Source organism: Bubalus kerabau, chromosome 4, assembly GCF_029407905.1.
Source record: "Bubalus kerabau isolate K-KA32 ecotype Philippines breed swamp buffalo chromosome 4, PCC_UOA_SB_1v2, whole genome shotgun sequence".
NCBI classification, from domain to species: domain Eukaryota; kingdom Metazoa; phylum Chordata; class Mammalia; order Artiodactyla; family Bovidae; genus Bubalus; species Bubalus kerabau.
Window position 1 is genome coordinate 12,035,926 of NC_073627.1, and position 16,894 is coordinate 12,052,819.

Below are 16,894 nucleotides of genomic sequence, written 5' to 3' on the forward strand. Positions count from 1 at the left end.
AATATACAGCCTTGACATACTCCTTTTCCTATTTGGAACCAATCTGTTGTTCCATGTCCAGTTCTAACTGTTGCTTCCTGACCTGCATACAGATTTCTCAAGAGGCAGGTCAGGTGGTCTGGTATCCCCATCTCTTTCAGAATTTCCCACAGTTTATTGTGATCCACACAGTCAAAGGCTTTGGCATAGTCAACAAAGCAGAAATATATGTTTTTCTGGAACTCTCTTGCTTTTTCCATGATCTGGCGGATGTTGGCAATTTGGTCTCTGGTTCTTCTGCCTTTTCTAAAACCAGCTTGAATATCAGGAAGTTCACGGTTCACATATTGCTGAAGCCTGGCTTGGAGAATTTTGAGCATTACTTTACTAGCGTGTGAGATGAGTGCAATTGTGCGGTAGTTTGAGCATTCTTTGGCATTGCCTTTCTTTGGGATTGGAATGAAAACTGACCTTTTCCAGTCCTGTGGCCACTGCTGAGTTTTCCAAATTTGCTGGCATACTGAGTGCAGCACTTTCACAGCATCGTCTTTCAGGATTTGAAATAGCTCAACTGGAATTCCATCACCTCCACTAGCTTTGTTCGTAGTGATGCTTTCTAAGGCCCACTTGACTTCACATTCCAGGATGTCTGGCTCTAGGTCAGTGATCACACCATCATGATTATCTTGGTCATGAAGATCTTTTTTGTACAGTTCTTCTGTATATTTTTGCCACCTCTTCTTAATATCTTCTGCTTCTGTTAGGTCCATACCATTTCTGTCCTTTATCGAGCCCATCTTTGCATGAAATGTTCCCTTGGTATCTCTAATTTTCTTGAAGAGATCTCTAGTTTTCCCAATCTGTTGTTTTCCTCTATTTCTTTGCATTGATCGCTAAGGAAGGCTTTCTTATCTCTTCTTGCTATTCTTTGGAACTCTGCATTCAGATTCTTATATCTTTCCTTTTCTCCTTTGCTTTTCACTTCTCTTCTTTTCACAGCTATTTGTAAGGCCTCCCCAGACAGCCATTTTGCTTTTTTGCACTTCTTTTCCATGGGGATGGTCTTGATCCCTGTCTCCTGTACAATGTCACGAACCTCAGTTCATAGTTCATCAGGCACTCTATCAGATCTAGTCCCTTAAATCTATTTCTCACTTCCACTGTATAATCATAAGGGATTTAATTTAGGTCATACCTGAATGGTCTAGTGGTTTTCCCTACTTTCTTCAATTTAAGTCTGAATTTGGCAATAAGGAGTTCATGATCTGAGCCACAGTCAGCTCCTGGTCTTGTTTTTGTTGACTGTATAGAGCTTCTCCATCTTTGGCTGCAAAGAACATAATCAATCTGATTTCGGTGTTGACCATCTGGTGATGTCCATGTGTAGAGTCTTCTCTTGTGTTGTTGGAAGAGGGTGTTTGTTATGACCAGTGCATTTTCTTGGCAAAACTCTATTAGTCTTTGTCCTGCTTCATTCCGTATTCCAAGGCCAAATTTGCCTGTTACTCCAGGTGTTTCTTGACTTCCTACTTTTGCATTCCAGTCCCCTATGGGTGTTAGCTCTTGTAGTCTTGTAGGTCTTCCTGGAACCATTCAACTTCAGCTTCTTCAGCGTTACCGGTTGGGGCATAGACTTGGATTACTGTGATATTGAATGGTTTGCCTTGGAAACGAACAGAGATCATTCTGTCATTTTTGAGATTGCATCCAAGTGCTGCATTTCGAACTCTTTTGTTGACCATGATGGCTACTCCATTTCTTCTGAAGGATTCCTGCCCGCAGTAGTAGATATAATGGTCATCTGAGTTAAATTCACCCATTCCAGTCCATTTCAGTTCGCTGATTCCTAGAATGTCTACATTCACTCTTGCCATCTCTTGTTTGACCACTTCCAATTTGCCTTGATTCATGGACCTGACATTCCAGGTTCCTATGCAATATTGCTCTTTACAGCATCAAACCTTGCTTCTATCACCAGTCACATCCACAACTGGGTATTGTTTTTGCTTTGGCTCCATCCCTTCATTCTTTCTGGAGTTATTTCTCCACTGATCTCCAGTAGCATACTGGGCACCTACTGACCTGGGGAGTTTCTCTTTCAGTATCCTATCATTTTGCCTTTTCATACTGTTCATGGGGTTCTCAAGGCAAGAATACTGAAGTGGTTTGCCATTCCCTTCTCCAGTGGACCACATTCTGTCAGATCTCTCCACCATGACCCACCCATCTTGGGCTGCCCCACGGGCATGGCTTAGTTTCATTGAGTTAGACAAGACTGTGGTCCTAGTGTGATTAGATTGACTAGTTTTCTGTGAGTATGGTTTCAGTGTGTCTGCCCTTAGTATGATCTAATTGTTTCCAACACAGAGGAGACTTTAAACCTAAATTACCATAGCCTGGTGTCATCTATATAAATCCATCCCATAATTGTGGGAGATTTTTTCCTCTTTTGCTGAAACTTTTCTTGTTGCTCTGATGAGCTTGAGTAATAGAAAAAAGCTCAAATTTATGGCCAGCGTCAGAGCAGGCATAATTAATTGGCCCAGTGAGGGGATCCCATCTAGTAATATCACAGTAACCTGAATATGACTATAATTTTTTTTTAAGTAAATTTTCTCAGGGCCAACCAGTTAGAGTTTTGTAGTAGAGAAATTTAGCAAGGTAACCCAGAACTAGACACAGGTAATTGGCCACAAATCCAACAATTGAATTGATTTCTAAAACTAGCATAGAATCAGGCCTATGATAGAAAAGCATTTGATTTATATGCAGAGGTCTACTGCTGCTGCTAAGTCACTTCAGTCGTGTCTGACTCTCTGCGACCCCATAGACGGCAGCCTTACCAGGCTCCCCCATCCCTGGGATTCTCCAGGCAAGAATACTGGAGTGGGTTGCCATTTTCTCCTCCAATGCATGAAAGTGGAAAGTGAAAGTGAAGTCGCTCAGTCGTGTCCGCCTCGTAGCGACCCCATGGACTGCAGCCCACCAGGTGCCTCCATGCATGGGATTTTCCAGGCAAGAGTACTGGAGTGGGGTGCCATTGCCTTCTCCATGCAGAGGTCTAAGAAGTCAAGAAAACATAAATGATCATACAAATCGGGTCGAGCATCTTGGGCAAGCTGTCTACCTCTAATGTTGTCATCTTCTCATCCTGGTGTAGTGTTGTTTCTCCTGCTTGAGCATCATTTTAAGGTGAGATCAGGTCAGCTGTCTTCTCTATAGACCAATCCACTGTAGGGGCCGGTCAGGGCACTCTGGCCAGTTGTCCACGTCAGGAGGAGATCAGGGAACTAAAAGGTATGGACCTAACAGAAGCAGAAGATATAAAGAAGAGGTGGCAAGAATACACAGAAGAACTGTACAAAAAAGATCTTCATGACCAAGATAATCATGATGGTGTGATCACTGACCTAGAGCCAGACATCCTGGAATGTGAAGTCAAGTGGGCCTTAGAAAGCATCACTACGAACAAAGCCAGTGGAGGTGATGGAATTCCAGTTGAGCTATTTCAAATCCTGAAAGATGATGCTGTGAAAGTGCTGCACTCAGTATGCCAGCAAATTTGGAAAACTCAGCAGTGGCCACAGGACTGGAAAAGGTCAGTTTTCATTCCAATCCCAAAGAAAGGCAATGCCAAAGAATGCTCAAACTACCGCACAATTGCACTCATCTCACACGCTAGTAAAGTAATGCTCAAAATTCTCCAAGCCAGGCTTCAGCAATATGTGAACCGTGAACTTCCTGATATTCAAGCTGGTTTTAGAAAAGGCAGAAGAACCAGAGACCAAATTGCCAACATCCGCCAGATCATGGAAAAAGCAAGAGAGTTCCAGAAAAACATATATTTCTGCTTTGTTGACTATGCCAAAGCCTTTGACTGTGTGGATCACAATAAACTGTGGGAAATTCTGAAAGAGATGGGGATACCAGACCACCTGACCTGCCTCTTGAGAAATCTGTATGCAGGTCAGGAAGCAACAGTTAGAACTGGACATGGAACAACAGATTGGTTCCAAATAGGAAAAGGAGTATGTCAAGGCTGTATATTCTCACCCTGCTTATTTAACTTCTATGCAGAGTATACATCAAAAGAAACACTGGGCTGGAAGAAGCACAAGCTGGAATCAAGATTGCCAGGAGAAATATCAATAACCTCAGATATGCAGATGACACCACCCTTATGGCAGAAAGAGAAGAGGAACTAAAAAGTCTCTTGATGAAAGTGAAAGAGGAGAGTGAAAAAGTTGGCTTAAAGCTCAACATTCAGAAAACGAAGATCATGGCATCTGGTCCCATCACTTTATGGGAAATAGATGGGGAAACAGTGGAAACAGTGTCAGACTTTATTTTTGGGGGCTCCAAAATCACTTCAGATGGTGACTGCAGCCATGAAATTAAAAGACGCTTACTCCTTGGAAGGAAAGTTATGTCCAACCTAGATAGCATATTAAAAAGCAGAGACATTACTTTGCCAACAGAGGTCCGTTTAGTCAAGGCTATGGTTTTTCCTGTGGTCATGTATGGATGTGAGAGTTGGACTGTGAAGAAAGCTGAGTGCCAAAGGATTGATGCTTTTGAACTGTGGTGTTGGAGAAGACTCTTGAGAGTCCCTTGAACTGCCAGGAGATCCAACCAGTCCATTCTGAAGGAGATCAGCCCTGGGATTTCTTTGGAAGGAATGATGCTAAAGCTGAAACTCCAGTACTTTGGCCACCTCATGCGAAGAGTTGACTCATTGGAAAAGACTCTGATGCTGGGAGGGATTGAGGGCAGGAGGAGAAGGGGACGACAGAGGATGAGATGGCTGGATGGCATCACTGACTCGACGGACGTGAGTCTGGGTGAACTCAGGGAGTTGGTGATGGACAGGGAGGCCTGGGGTGCTGTGATTCATGGGGTCGCAAAGAGTCGGACACGACTGAGTGACTAAACTGAACTGAACTGTTCATGGGGTTCTCAAGGCAAGAATACTGAAATGGTTTGCCATTCCCTTCTCCAGTGGACCACATTCTGCCATTCTTTAATGATATAAGATAGTGAGTTTAATGGATGTCCTAAGGGAATTTTCTGATTAGGCATGTTTACTGTAGATGTCTTTATATTATGTATGTCCTTGGGTGTTATGTGCTGAAGGAGAGTGCCTTGCTCTTCCTAATCTGGCAAGGGTATCTTTTTACTGTTATAAATTTCCTCAAATGCTTTTCCAGAACCTGTTGAAATAATCATTTAGAGTTTATCTTTAAATGTGTTATGGATTAGTTTATTTGGGGTTTTCTATAACATTTTATGAAACATAAATATTTTATTTTCAGAACACTTTATGAAAAAATCTGAACAAGTTTTTTGGACAATTTGTCATTTGGTGTGTTTGTCAGATTTTTTCATAAAATATTCTGAAAATAAAATATTTATGTTTCATAAAATGTTATAGAAAACCCCAAATAAACTAGTCCATAACACATTTAAAGATAAACTCTAAATGATTATTTCAATGGGTTCTGGAAAAGCATTTGAGGAAATTTATAACAGTAAAAAGATACCCTTGCCAGATTAGGAAGAGCAAGGCACTCTCCTTCAGCAGATAACGTCCAAGGGCATACATAATATAAAGACATCTACAGTAAACATGCCTAATCAGAAAATTCCCTAAGGACATCCATTAAACTCACAGTCTTATATCATTAAAGATATGCCTTTGCTAAAAAACAGTGTTTCTACTTCTAAATACATATCCTAGAGAATTTTCCCATTTGTACTGACACATGAAAGAATGTTGGATACAGAATTGTTGGAAATTGCAAGAAATTTGGGAACATTCTAAATGTTCATTAACAGGAAAATAGATGACCAGTATATTTGTCAACAGATACCATGCAGCAGTTAACATGAATGATCTGAATCTACTTCTGTCAATGAAAAATGCAATTTGCAGGCATTTAGGTACAATGTGATGTCCCTGATACAAAGTTTACAATATTCAAAACAACAACAAGGTTTTTATGCATGCATGCAAATCTAGTGAAAGTGGGAATTTAGAAATGTGTTCTTCAGGGCTGAGGGTAGGGTTTTGGGGGAAAAGGGCAGATATATAATTAGAAAGGGATATACTTTGGAGTTGAAACTGCACCTGTAACATTTTATTTGTTTAGAAACTGATAAAGCAAATATTCAAAAAGTGCTAAGATTACTTAAACTTGTTGATACACAGATAGTTATTTTATTATCATTACAGTTTGAAATATAATAGAAAGGGGCATTAAGACCTTAAAAGAAAAGGAGGAAGAGGAGAAAAACCAGAAGCTGAGAATATCGGCCTTCAACCCAAAGCAGGATAGTTACAAACGGCATTCAAAGTTAAAGAAACTGCTAAACAAATAAAAAAGCCTTGAACTGCAGATACCAGAGCCCTAACTGGGCAGCTCCTCCAGTAGGCTGTTTTCTTGTCTTTGTTGCCTTTCTGCTCCCTGCCTTCCTCACTGCTAATTAGCTCCACCCACCCCCTCCACTGCCCTTCTCCTTCAGTGCCTACTTGAGGACTCTGACACCAAGACCCACAGGACTTTCATCGCAGTGATGACTACTCTTCGTGAATGTAAGGATCAAGTGACAAAGAGCCTCAGTAGGTGAGCTCTTGAATTTGGGATCTCCAAGGGAGAGAGAATTCAGAACCTTTGGTATTTTTTGCTTCTTACGGCTGGGTTCTCTGCTTTAGAACTGATCGCCCTTCTTGGCTTCTAGGTTTGTGGTTCAGCCATGCCCCATCTGTCTAGGAGATGCACAGGATCCTGTTTGCCTGCCCTGTGACCATATACTCTGCCTGCACTGCATTGAAGTTCACCTCACCCAAGGGCAGATGGGATGCCCCCGTTGTTTAACTGACTTACCAAACACCTTCTGTCCAACTGTTTCCCAGGAGCACAGGTAAAACACCCTTTCTCTTGAGAATGCTTCTTCTTTTTTACTTCCTTTTTGGGAAATACAGTATTCAGAAAAATAACTACTAATCTTAGAAAAACTGAAAGCAGAGAAGTGTCCTAAGAAAGATGACTAATTATTTATGTACCTTTATAAAACACCTAGCATCTCAAAATATTCTCTCCCCAAGATATGTGTGTGTACAGATTAGGGAGATAGAAAATTTAAAGGAAATAAACCAGAAAGTTGTAAACTAATTAAAGCCATCACAAGTACCCAAGGAGTTTAGATACAACTGGTTTATCCTCTTGATGTATAAATGCAATCCATGTTCTATCCTAAGGATAAAGATAAGTTTTATCCTAAGGATAAAACTAACTCTTGTATGGCTAAGAACCTTTCAGGGCAGTAGTTAAAATTAACCCAGGTCATTGATTTTCCTCCCTTCTGATGCCTCCTAAAAGTGGAGCACAAGACAAGCACAGTGGATGGGATCTTTGAGAAACTCTTAGGATATGAAGGCTATTGCTAGATGATCCAAATGATCAAAGTGTTTCTTAAAAGAGCCAAGTTATGTACTGTCTATTGCAGTTTCATTCTAATCTATGTAAGGAGATACTTGCATCTTTTAATTTAAAAATTGCTATCCAAATCCCAAAGCACTATGTAGGGAGGAACTCTGGAACACATTGTACAAGACTTTTGACCACGGTTTTTAACCATTCCCAAGGGAGGTCATTGAGAAACATGCCCACTTTCGGCAGATGTGCAATAGTTTCTTCGTGGACCTGGTTTCTACCATGTGCTTCAAAGACAATTCTCCACCTCAGAAGGAAGTGGTCAAAGACCTGCTGTCCTTACTGTTTGTAGAGAAGGAGCTCCATCGAGAGGCTCCCCAACGTGAGTGGCTATCTTTCCATAGAGTTAAAAATTCAGTTCTTCATCTCATTTTTTTATCTCTGATGTGAACAATGATCTTTCTGGTTTCTCTTTCTGGTTTTAGGATGCTGTGAACACACAAAATCTCTTTCTCCTTTTGATGATGTTGTGGATAAGACCCCCATGATCCGCTCAGTGGTACTGAAACTGCTTTTAAAGTACAGGTGAGCACCATGAACATCGAGTTGCCTCTGAAACGCGATGACTTCTTTATTTCCTCCTTGTGGCTTTTTCTTTGCTGCAAAGTATTCTTTGAAGAACTGGTAGCTAGCTCATGATCTGGGAAAACTCCTTTAACAAGAGATGCTCTGGTTCCTTTATCTGTATGGGTTGTATCCTTCGCATATTCACATGCTGGGCATGAGTTCATTATGCCCACAAGCACGTGATTAGGAAGAAGAAGACAGATTTGGGGGAAGGGGACAGAGCGCTGTGAGATGTGTGGGTTCAGGAAATCGGGAGTCAGGAATCTGAAGTTCTCATTTCAGTTCCACAGCTACAAAGTTTTGTGGGGTTTTTTGGACAGTAACTTAGAATCTCCACTTACCTGCCTTGCCCTTGATGTTGTTTTAAGTTTTGCTTCTGTTCTTAAGTTTCTCTGATTCTATGAATGTACAGAGAAGCCCATATGCTATTTTCGAAAATTCTTAGAAAGCTGGTCTGTATTCAGAAGACATCTTTTGGAAGATACTTGATATCTCATCCTGTGTCCTGACTTGTGAGAGTATACCTTGAGGTGATGGCAAAATCAAGATGCCATTAAAAATTTCCAACAGAGACAGCTATTTCTAACTTAAATGTCTGAAAGGTGACTCAAGATAGAGATTAGATTTACATTTAAATCATGGATCTGCTGTAGCCTTGTCTACAGACATTTTATTTTGCTTCTTTCCCTCCCTATTATTTGTGAAATAGTCTTTTCAGACAGAATTCCTGGAAGATTTTCAACTAAAAATTTTTAAAATACATTTTCTTACAGAACAAATAGCTTACCATACCTAAAAATGACCTTTTTTGGTTTGTTTTTATTTTTTAGTTTTTTTATTTTTAAAATTGGTTAATTTATTTTAATTGAAACAACAATGAATATTTTTAATGATAAAAGGTACAACTCATAAAGAAAATAGACATCATAAGCCATTAGACACCTTAGCAACAGAGAAACAAAGGTATATAAAGTAAAAAATAGAAGAAATACAAGGGAAAAGAAAAAATATAAAATCATAGTGAGACATATTAACATTTCTCTGAGAATATTTTATCAAATGAAGAAAAGATAAGAATAGAAGCATCTTGAGTGATGTCATTAATAATTTAAATATAATGGATTTATACTTAATTAATTTATATTAATCATATCCTACACAAGTATATTTAAAACTTTGTATCTCATACACTGTTGTTAGATATCCATGAGACATTTGGAAAAACTGGCAAAAAGATAAACAGTACCAAATTTCAAAAAGTAGACTTCTTTTTTATGTGTTTATACATATACATATATATTATTTTTGAATTTATTTTCCATTATAGGTTATTAAAAGAAGATATTGACTATAATTCCCTGCACTATACAGTAAGCCTTTGTTGCTTGTTGCATAGCTGTTTTTTAAAATTAGATATCTAGCATTCTATTCATACTAAGTCAAACAAGTGGAATTAAAATGCCATAAATTTTTTAGTTAGGCAAAGATTCATAAGTTTTCTAAAATATATATATGTTACATATTTATATATATGTATACAAAAGCTTTTCTCCTATGCTTGATAAAGGCTTGTGAAAGACCATCAAAAAAAAAAAAAGAAGAGATGGAGAAATTGGAAAACATAAACTAAATGAAATGGGAACACTTAATATGAAATAGAAAAAGTGAACAAACTAGATAAAAGTAGAAGATTCTCATATAGTTCAGTTGTTTTTAAGCATGGCTGCTCATTAGAAACATATCTGGAGCTCTGGAAAAAAAAAGCAATACCTGGGCATTTGTATTTTTCAAAAAATTCCAAGATAATTCTGATATGCATATGGATTTTAATAATTGATTACAGGTTTTTCTATTAGATCCTAGCTTTGGTGATATAAGGTTCTATTAATTTTCTGTTGACCAATCATTATACAACGGTATTAAGGGAGTAATAGTTACATAATCACAATAGTAAAAGATGTTTATCAGTTTTCACAACCAATAGCCAGACAGGAAATAAAAGATAATTACAATTGCAAGCCAAAATGAGAACAGGATTAACCTAACAGTATAAAATAATTGCATATAATTTGGGGGGTCATGCACAGTGATGTAGTAAGTGGAAGTGCATACATGCACATGTTTTCATCTGTTCAGCCAGTCTATTTCTTTTGAATGGTGCATTTAACCCATGATCCTATTACCATTTTCTTAATTGTTTTGGGTTTATTTTCTGTAGATAGGGCTTTCCTTCTAGTTTTCTGCCTAGAGACGTGCCTTTAACATTTGTTGTAAAGCTGGTGCTAAATTCTCTCAACCTTTACTTGCCTGGAAAGCTTTTGATTTCTCCATCACATCTGAAGGAAAGTCTTGCTGAGTAGAGTATTCTTGGTTGTAGATTCTTCCCTTTGATCACTTTAAATGTGTCATGCCATTCCCTTCTGGCTTGCAGAGTTTCTGTTGAGAAATTAGCAGATAGGCTGATGGGAGTTCCCTTGTATGGGATTTGTCATTTGTCCCTTGTTGCTTTTAATATTTTATCTCTGTCTTTGATTTTTGTCAGTTTGATTACTATGTATCTCGGTGTGTTCCTCCTTGGGTTTATCCTGGAACTCTCTGTGCTTCCTGCACTTGGTTGATTATTTTCTTTCCCATGTTGGGAAGTTTTCAGTTTTTTCTCTTCTAATATTTTCTCAGGTCCTTTCTCTCTCTCCTCTTTCTGGGGCCCTATATTGTGAAGATTGGTGAGCTTAATGTTGTCCCAGATGTCTCTTAGGCTGTTTTCATTTCTTCTCATTCTTTTTTCTATATTCTGTTCTACAATAGTTATTTCCACCATTTTGTCCCCCAGGTCATTTATTTGTGCTTCTGCCTTCATTATTCTGCTATGGATTCCTTCTAGTGTACTATTCATCTGTTTGTTTGTTCTTTAGTTTCTGTAGGTCTTTGGTAATCATTTCTTGCATCTTCTCAATTTTTGCCTCCATTCTTTTCCCGAGATCCTGAATCATCTTCACTATCATTATTCTAAATTTTTTTTCTGGAAGGTTGCCTATCTCTACTTCATTTAGTTGTTTTTCTGGGGTTTTATCTTGTCCCTTCATCTGGGACATAACTTTCTGCTTTTTTCATGCAGATTACCTTTCTGTAATGTGGTTTTGTTTTTGTCTTTGTGGGATTGTGGTTCTTCTTGCTTCTTCTGTCTGCCCTCTGATGGAGGATGCTAAGAGGCTTGTGTAAGCTTCCTGATGGGAGGAACTGCTGGTGGGAAAATTTGGGTTTTGCTCTAGTGGGCAGTGGCAACCCACTCCAGTACTCTTGTCTGGAAAATCCCATGGACGGAGGAGCCTGGTAGGCTGCAGTCCATGGGGTCGCTAAGAGTCAGACACGACTGAGCGACTTCACGTTCACTTTTCACTTTCATGCATTGGAAAAGGAAATGGCAACCCACTCCAGTGTTCTTGCCTGGAGAATCCCAGGGACGGGGGAGCCTGGTGGGCTGCCGTCTCTGGGGTCGCACAGAGTCGGACACGACTGAAGCAACTTAGCAGCAGTAGCAAGTGGGCAGGGCCTTTGTTCAGTAAAACTTTAATCCAATTATCTGCTGATTGCGCTCAGTATTAATATTCTTCAGTTGTGGGTCACTCACTTGACAGGTTTGGGATTTGATTTTATCATGATTGTGGCCCTCCTACCATCTTGCTGTGGCTTCTTCTTTGTCTTTGGATATGGGGTATCTTTGTTTTTTAGGTTCCAGCATCCTCCTGTCTAGGGTTGTTCAACAGCTAGTTGTGATTTTGGTTCTCTCAGAGGAGATGAGCACATATCCTTCTACCCCACCATCTTGAACTGGAAGCCTGAAAATGACTTTAAGGTATATATAGAAAGAGTTGACTTGAGATATGAAAAGAGCCTCTTGCTATTCTGTGATTTTTATTAATTTTGGTGAATGAGTGAAATCTGTACATGTGAATCTCTTTGCTTAAAGAAAGAGAATAGTATGCTCAATATGCCAACCCTTTGACATATAGTGTAGACACAGTAGCATGAGTACAAACTACACTCAAAGATAAATACTTTGTTCTGAAATATAGAGAGAGTAAAGTTTATAGAACTGATCTTGGAATAAAAAGGTTGAAACATAAAACACTGCGGGGAGCTGCCCGTGAGAATGGGATCCTTTGTCCAAAGGACACAGCTCTGGGAGCTGCCTCAGTCCTTGAGGGTTTGCTTGCAAACATAGCTCTCTGTCCCGCCACCCCAGAGATTAGGCGCTTATTTACTACAGGCACCTGGAGTTCTGTGCAAACTTCTCATGCACAGAGAAATGTTATCTGATGTAAGAAATAATAACAGGGTGCCATTCCCATGCTCTCAAGATTTCTTGTGACTGTTTGTAAGATGTATAGGTCAACAAAGAAAATGTTAACTGTCTTGTCTTTCTCACGCTCTTCTGTATAAATATGAGATGCTGAATAAAGTTGGTGTCAGACTGCATCCCTTCGTGGAGACGTGTCTGAACCTCTCGACCCCATCTTTGTTGTAGATTTCTCTTGCTTTAGTTTCCTTTCTCAGCCCCACCGTGCACGTTCTCGGGACCTGATCGACTTTGCCGGCTGGCACCGGCAAAACACAATTTAAAAATCTGCATTGTCATTCTCTCTGGGTTGAGAAATACTTGCTCTATCAGTCTTTTGTGGTTTGAGTCTTTTTGTATATTAAGAATGAGTTGGACTGGGGCCTTCCCTGGTGGTCCAGTGGTTAAGATTCCGTGCTCCCAATGCAGGGTGTCTGGGTTCAATCCCTAGACAGGGAACTAGATCCAATGTGCCACAACTAAGACCTCATGTACTGTAGCCCGCCCAGATCCTCTGTCCATGGAATTCTCCAGGCAAGAATACTGGAGTGGGTAGCCTTTCCCTTCTCCAGGGGATCTTCCTGACCCAAGGATCAAATCTAGGTCTCCTACATTGCATGCAGATTCTTAGCATCTGACCAGAGTTGGACTTAACTAAGAACCAGCCCAGCCAAATAAATAAATATTTTTTTAAAAATGAGTCAGACTGGACTTAGAAATACTTTATGAAAACATAAGCACCTGCTCTCTGGGAAGACCCACGCATGGGACAAGGTTGATGAGACTGCACGTAACACTAAGATGGTATCTGGCTTTTTTAATGTGTTGATATTCACAATGATGTTACTAAAGGAATGAAGAGTAAAGCTGCTAGCATCTTAGCACAAGGAAAACCCTGCTAGTGGCCAGTGTTTCTGTCACCACTGTGCACATGTAGTTTTTAAAGATGCCAGTTTCACTTAATGTCCCTAATGAAGCTATAAAAATTATTAATTTCACTAAATCTCCACTCTTGAGGATATGACTTCTTAATGTTATGTTATAATGAGAAGTACACACAAGGCCTCCAGCTACACACCAAGGTACAAGGTTACCTCAAGGAAAACCACTCCAGCTGTTTTTTAATTACATGCTGATCTGGCTGCTTTTTTGTGGAATACCACTTGTGCTTGAAGAATGACTGACAAACAACACTTACTCAAATGTGATCATTTGACAGGTGTTTTCTTGAAAACAAACTGAGGTGAGCCTGTCACATCAAGGAAGAAAATTGATGTTTTTGTTGCTAATGATAAAATTCAAGCTTTTAAGCAAAAATTAAAATTTTGGAGCAAATTCCCTGAGGATTCAGTGGTTAGAACTTCCAGCTTTCACTGCTGAGGGCCCAGGGTTATTCCCGGGTCAGGGAACTAAGTTGCTGCAGCCTGTGTGATGAAGCCAAAAATAAATACATTAAAAAATATATAATAAAATTTTGGAAAACATTTATCCTCCACTGGGAGTTTGTCAGTTTTCTAATACTTACAGACTTTTTGATGACAATGGTGGTGAATATGAGGTTTTAAATGAATATGAGGTTTTAAAAATATATATCAAAGAATAAAAATGTATCAACATTTGAAAGATCTGCATAGCTCAGTGAACCAGTGTTTTTTAAGAGACTAATGCTTGATGTCACAGAATCATGCACTGGTCAAAAAGAAATCCATTTAAATGCAGGTTGGATCGTTTGATTTCAAGATAATTGACTATGAAAAGTACATTGATAGGGTTTCAGATGGCACAGTGCAACTAACCTTTAGAAATTATCATTTGTTAAATTTTCATGTAGTGTCAAAGAAGAATATCCACAGTTACTTGAAAAGACTACTAAAATATTTCTCCTTTTTCTAACTACATAATGTGTGAGACCATACTTTCCTCATATAATTCAATATAGTGCAACCAATTAGTATCAGAAGCAGATTTGAGAATCCAGTGAACTTCTGTTAAGCCAGACATTAAAGAGATTTGCAGGAATGAAAAACAGTGGCCCTCTTCTTACTAATCAACTTTCGTTTTGGAAAAGGTTTTTTTAATATTATTTGTGTTAACGTGTAATGAGTTTAGTTTGGTTGTTTTAAATGAACTGGTAAATATTTTATATTTTTTCAGTTTTAATTTCTAGTACTGTAAATATCAATATATATAACCTTCAGAAACAAAAGCTCTCTGGGCTTTTCAATAATTTTTAAGTCTGTAAAGGAGTCTTGAAGCCAAAAAGTTTTAGAACAGCTGGTCTATTATAAAATAGGAAATTTCACATTCCAAGTTGATGCTAGATTATTCTTCATAAAATCATGTTACAAACTATATATACACCTCTATGTATGTGTGTGTGTGTGTGTACATATATATATATATATATATATAATTATACAGGAAGGAGGGATGAGTAATAGGCAGGTAGGTAGATATATACATACCTTTTTTATTTTTATTTTTTTTTGACAAAATGGGTTTCCAGACCTGAGCTAACCAAGTATACTATTTATCCTGCCATAGCTTCCATGACGTGAAGGAGTATATTCAGGCTTATTTGTCCCAGTTAGAAAATAAACTGTTCCTGACTGAAGATAAAACTGAACTATACATGTTCTTTAGCAACTGTCTGGAGGTAAGCTATCACATCCATGCATTTTCATTTGCAAATTCATGGAACCACATGGTTTATGCTATGAAATAGTGTTTTTCTGAAAAATTACAAGATATAATTTGGTGGTAACATTAATGGATGCCCTGCTCCATTAGGGGGAAAGAAAGTTTCAAAAGCATTGCTTCTTCCCTCAGCAGTTGAATATATTGGCATTTAGGTGCATAGACACAGGGGGAAGAAAAGCATAAAAGATTATGCCACTAAAGTTGATCATGCCTGTCTCCAGGTGGTAAGACTATGAATACTTTTATTTTTTATTCTCTTCATATGTTAGTTACTTCCAAGAATGTTAAAAACATGTGAAAAATTAGAATAGATAAAAAAAATTCATCATAGCTTTTCTTTTTCCCTCCTTCTGGACACTAAAATTAAAAGGGATATTAGTTTCCATGATTCAAAAAATGTACACTCAAACCCAAAACACTGTTCTTTATCCTTATTGCATTAACCAAGATCTCATTCTCACTGGTGAAATTCCAGAGATGGGGGAGTTGTAAATAAAAAAGAATAATATCCTTTCTTTCTGGTCCTATGTTCCCTAGGATTCAATACATGAGAAGAATAATGCTTTCTTCATAAGGGATGAATTGAAATACCTGCGAGAGGAAGGCCAGTTTCTTACGACATACCAGCCAGTGGGATGCGGCCGATGGCCTGCTGGTGAGGCCTCAGTGGAGCACCTGCAGAAGATGGCCCGCATCCGCCTCTGTCTTGACAAGGCATCTGAGATCCTCGCCGAGCTTCAGGACGGCTCAGGCAGGTCTTCTTTCCAACCTTTCTTGACCACAGGCTGGGAGCCCCCATGATTTAGAAATTCAGGAAGTGTGGGAAGCTGGTTCTCAGAATAATACTGGTCTGTACCATGGCCCCTTTCTTCTAGATTAGTTCTCTCAGTGTGAATTCCCAAAGGGTAGGCGCAGAGCTTTTACTAGCCTCTGTTCCAGACAGTTAACTGACAAGTACCCTCACCAATCACTTGGCCTTTCTCACTGGCTCTGCAGAGGTGGCGGAGGAGAAGCATCGCTACCTGCAGCAGGTGGAGCGCTTCTGTGCCCGGGTCCAGAATGACTGGTACCGAGTGTACCTGGTTAGGAAGCTCACCAGCCAGCAGGGGATGGAGTTTGTGCAGAGCCTCTCCAAAGAGGGCCATCCGGCCCACTGGGTGTTTCCTAAGGAAGTCATCGCACAGCAGGTGAGAAGGGCAGTCCGGCAGCCCCAGTGCTGTCTCAGCTCCCCTGTCCCATCCACCCCTGGAAGAGGGCTGCTGCTTCTCCTTTCCTCCCTGACCTTCTCCCACATCCATCCCAGAAAATGCTTGCATCTGGTCTGGTCTGATCCTCTGTCTCTGGGTTTCAATTGATTGATCCAGCTTGTGATTATCTGCCTAGGAGATAGGTGTGTGTGTTTCTGGTTTGTCATCTTCCTGAAGAGCATATGTAAGCATCACTTCTGATTGAGTTCAAAACAAGAAAAGCAAAAGAATGCTTCTGTGGCTTAGGCCTTTAGCAGATTAAAAGTCATTCATCATGCAAAATAAATCATTTTTATCCCCGGCAGGCAACACAAGAAAGGACTTAGATGACAGAGTTGCAGTCATTTTGGCTTCAGGACTGCTCAGTAGTCCTTTCCTAGTGCTCAGAAATGAATTTTACTGTCCTGGGGTTACAAAAATGGCACTAAAAATCCTGACTTTTTTTTTTTTTCCTCCCAACTGAAGCTTAAGTCCTTTGGTGCTCTGCTCTGAGTGCAGAGGGAAAGCAGCTACAGTATCACCTCCCCTAGATTTCCGCCCACTCTTCATCCAGTGAGGAGCAGGTGCCTCCC

General features: G+C 39.5%; 1 protein-coding gene across 1 annotated transcript in view; it reads left to right on the forward strand.

The window, feature by feature from the left end:
- RNF213 (ring finger protein 213) overlaps positions 1-16,894 on the forward strand; it is a 142,137-nt gene that overhangs the window by 103,192 nt on the left and 22,051 nt on the right. The window contains 7 exon segments of the mRNA XM_055579591.1: positions 6,502-6,602; positions 6,718-6,900; positions 7,625-7,794; positions 7,898-7,997; positions 14,920-15,031; positions 15,613-15,826; positions 16,072-16,271. Of these exon segments, the coding sequence (XP_055435566.1) occupies positions 6,502-6,602; positions 6,718-6,900; positions 7,625-7,794; positions 7,898-7,997; positions 14,920-15,031; positions 15,613-15,826; positions 16,072-16,271 (1,080 nt within the window).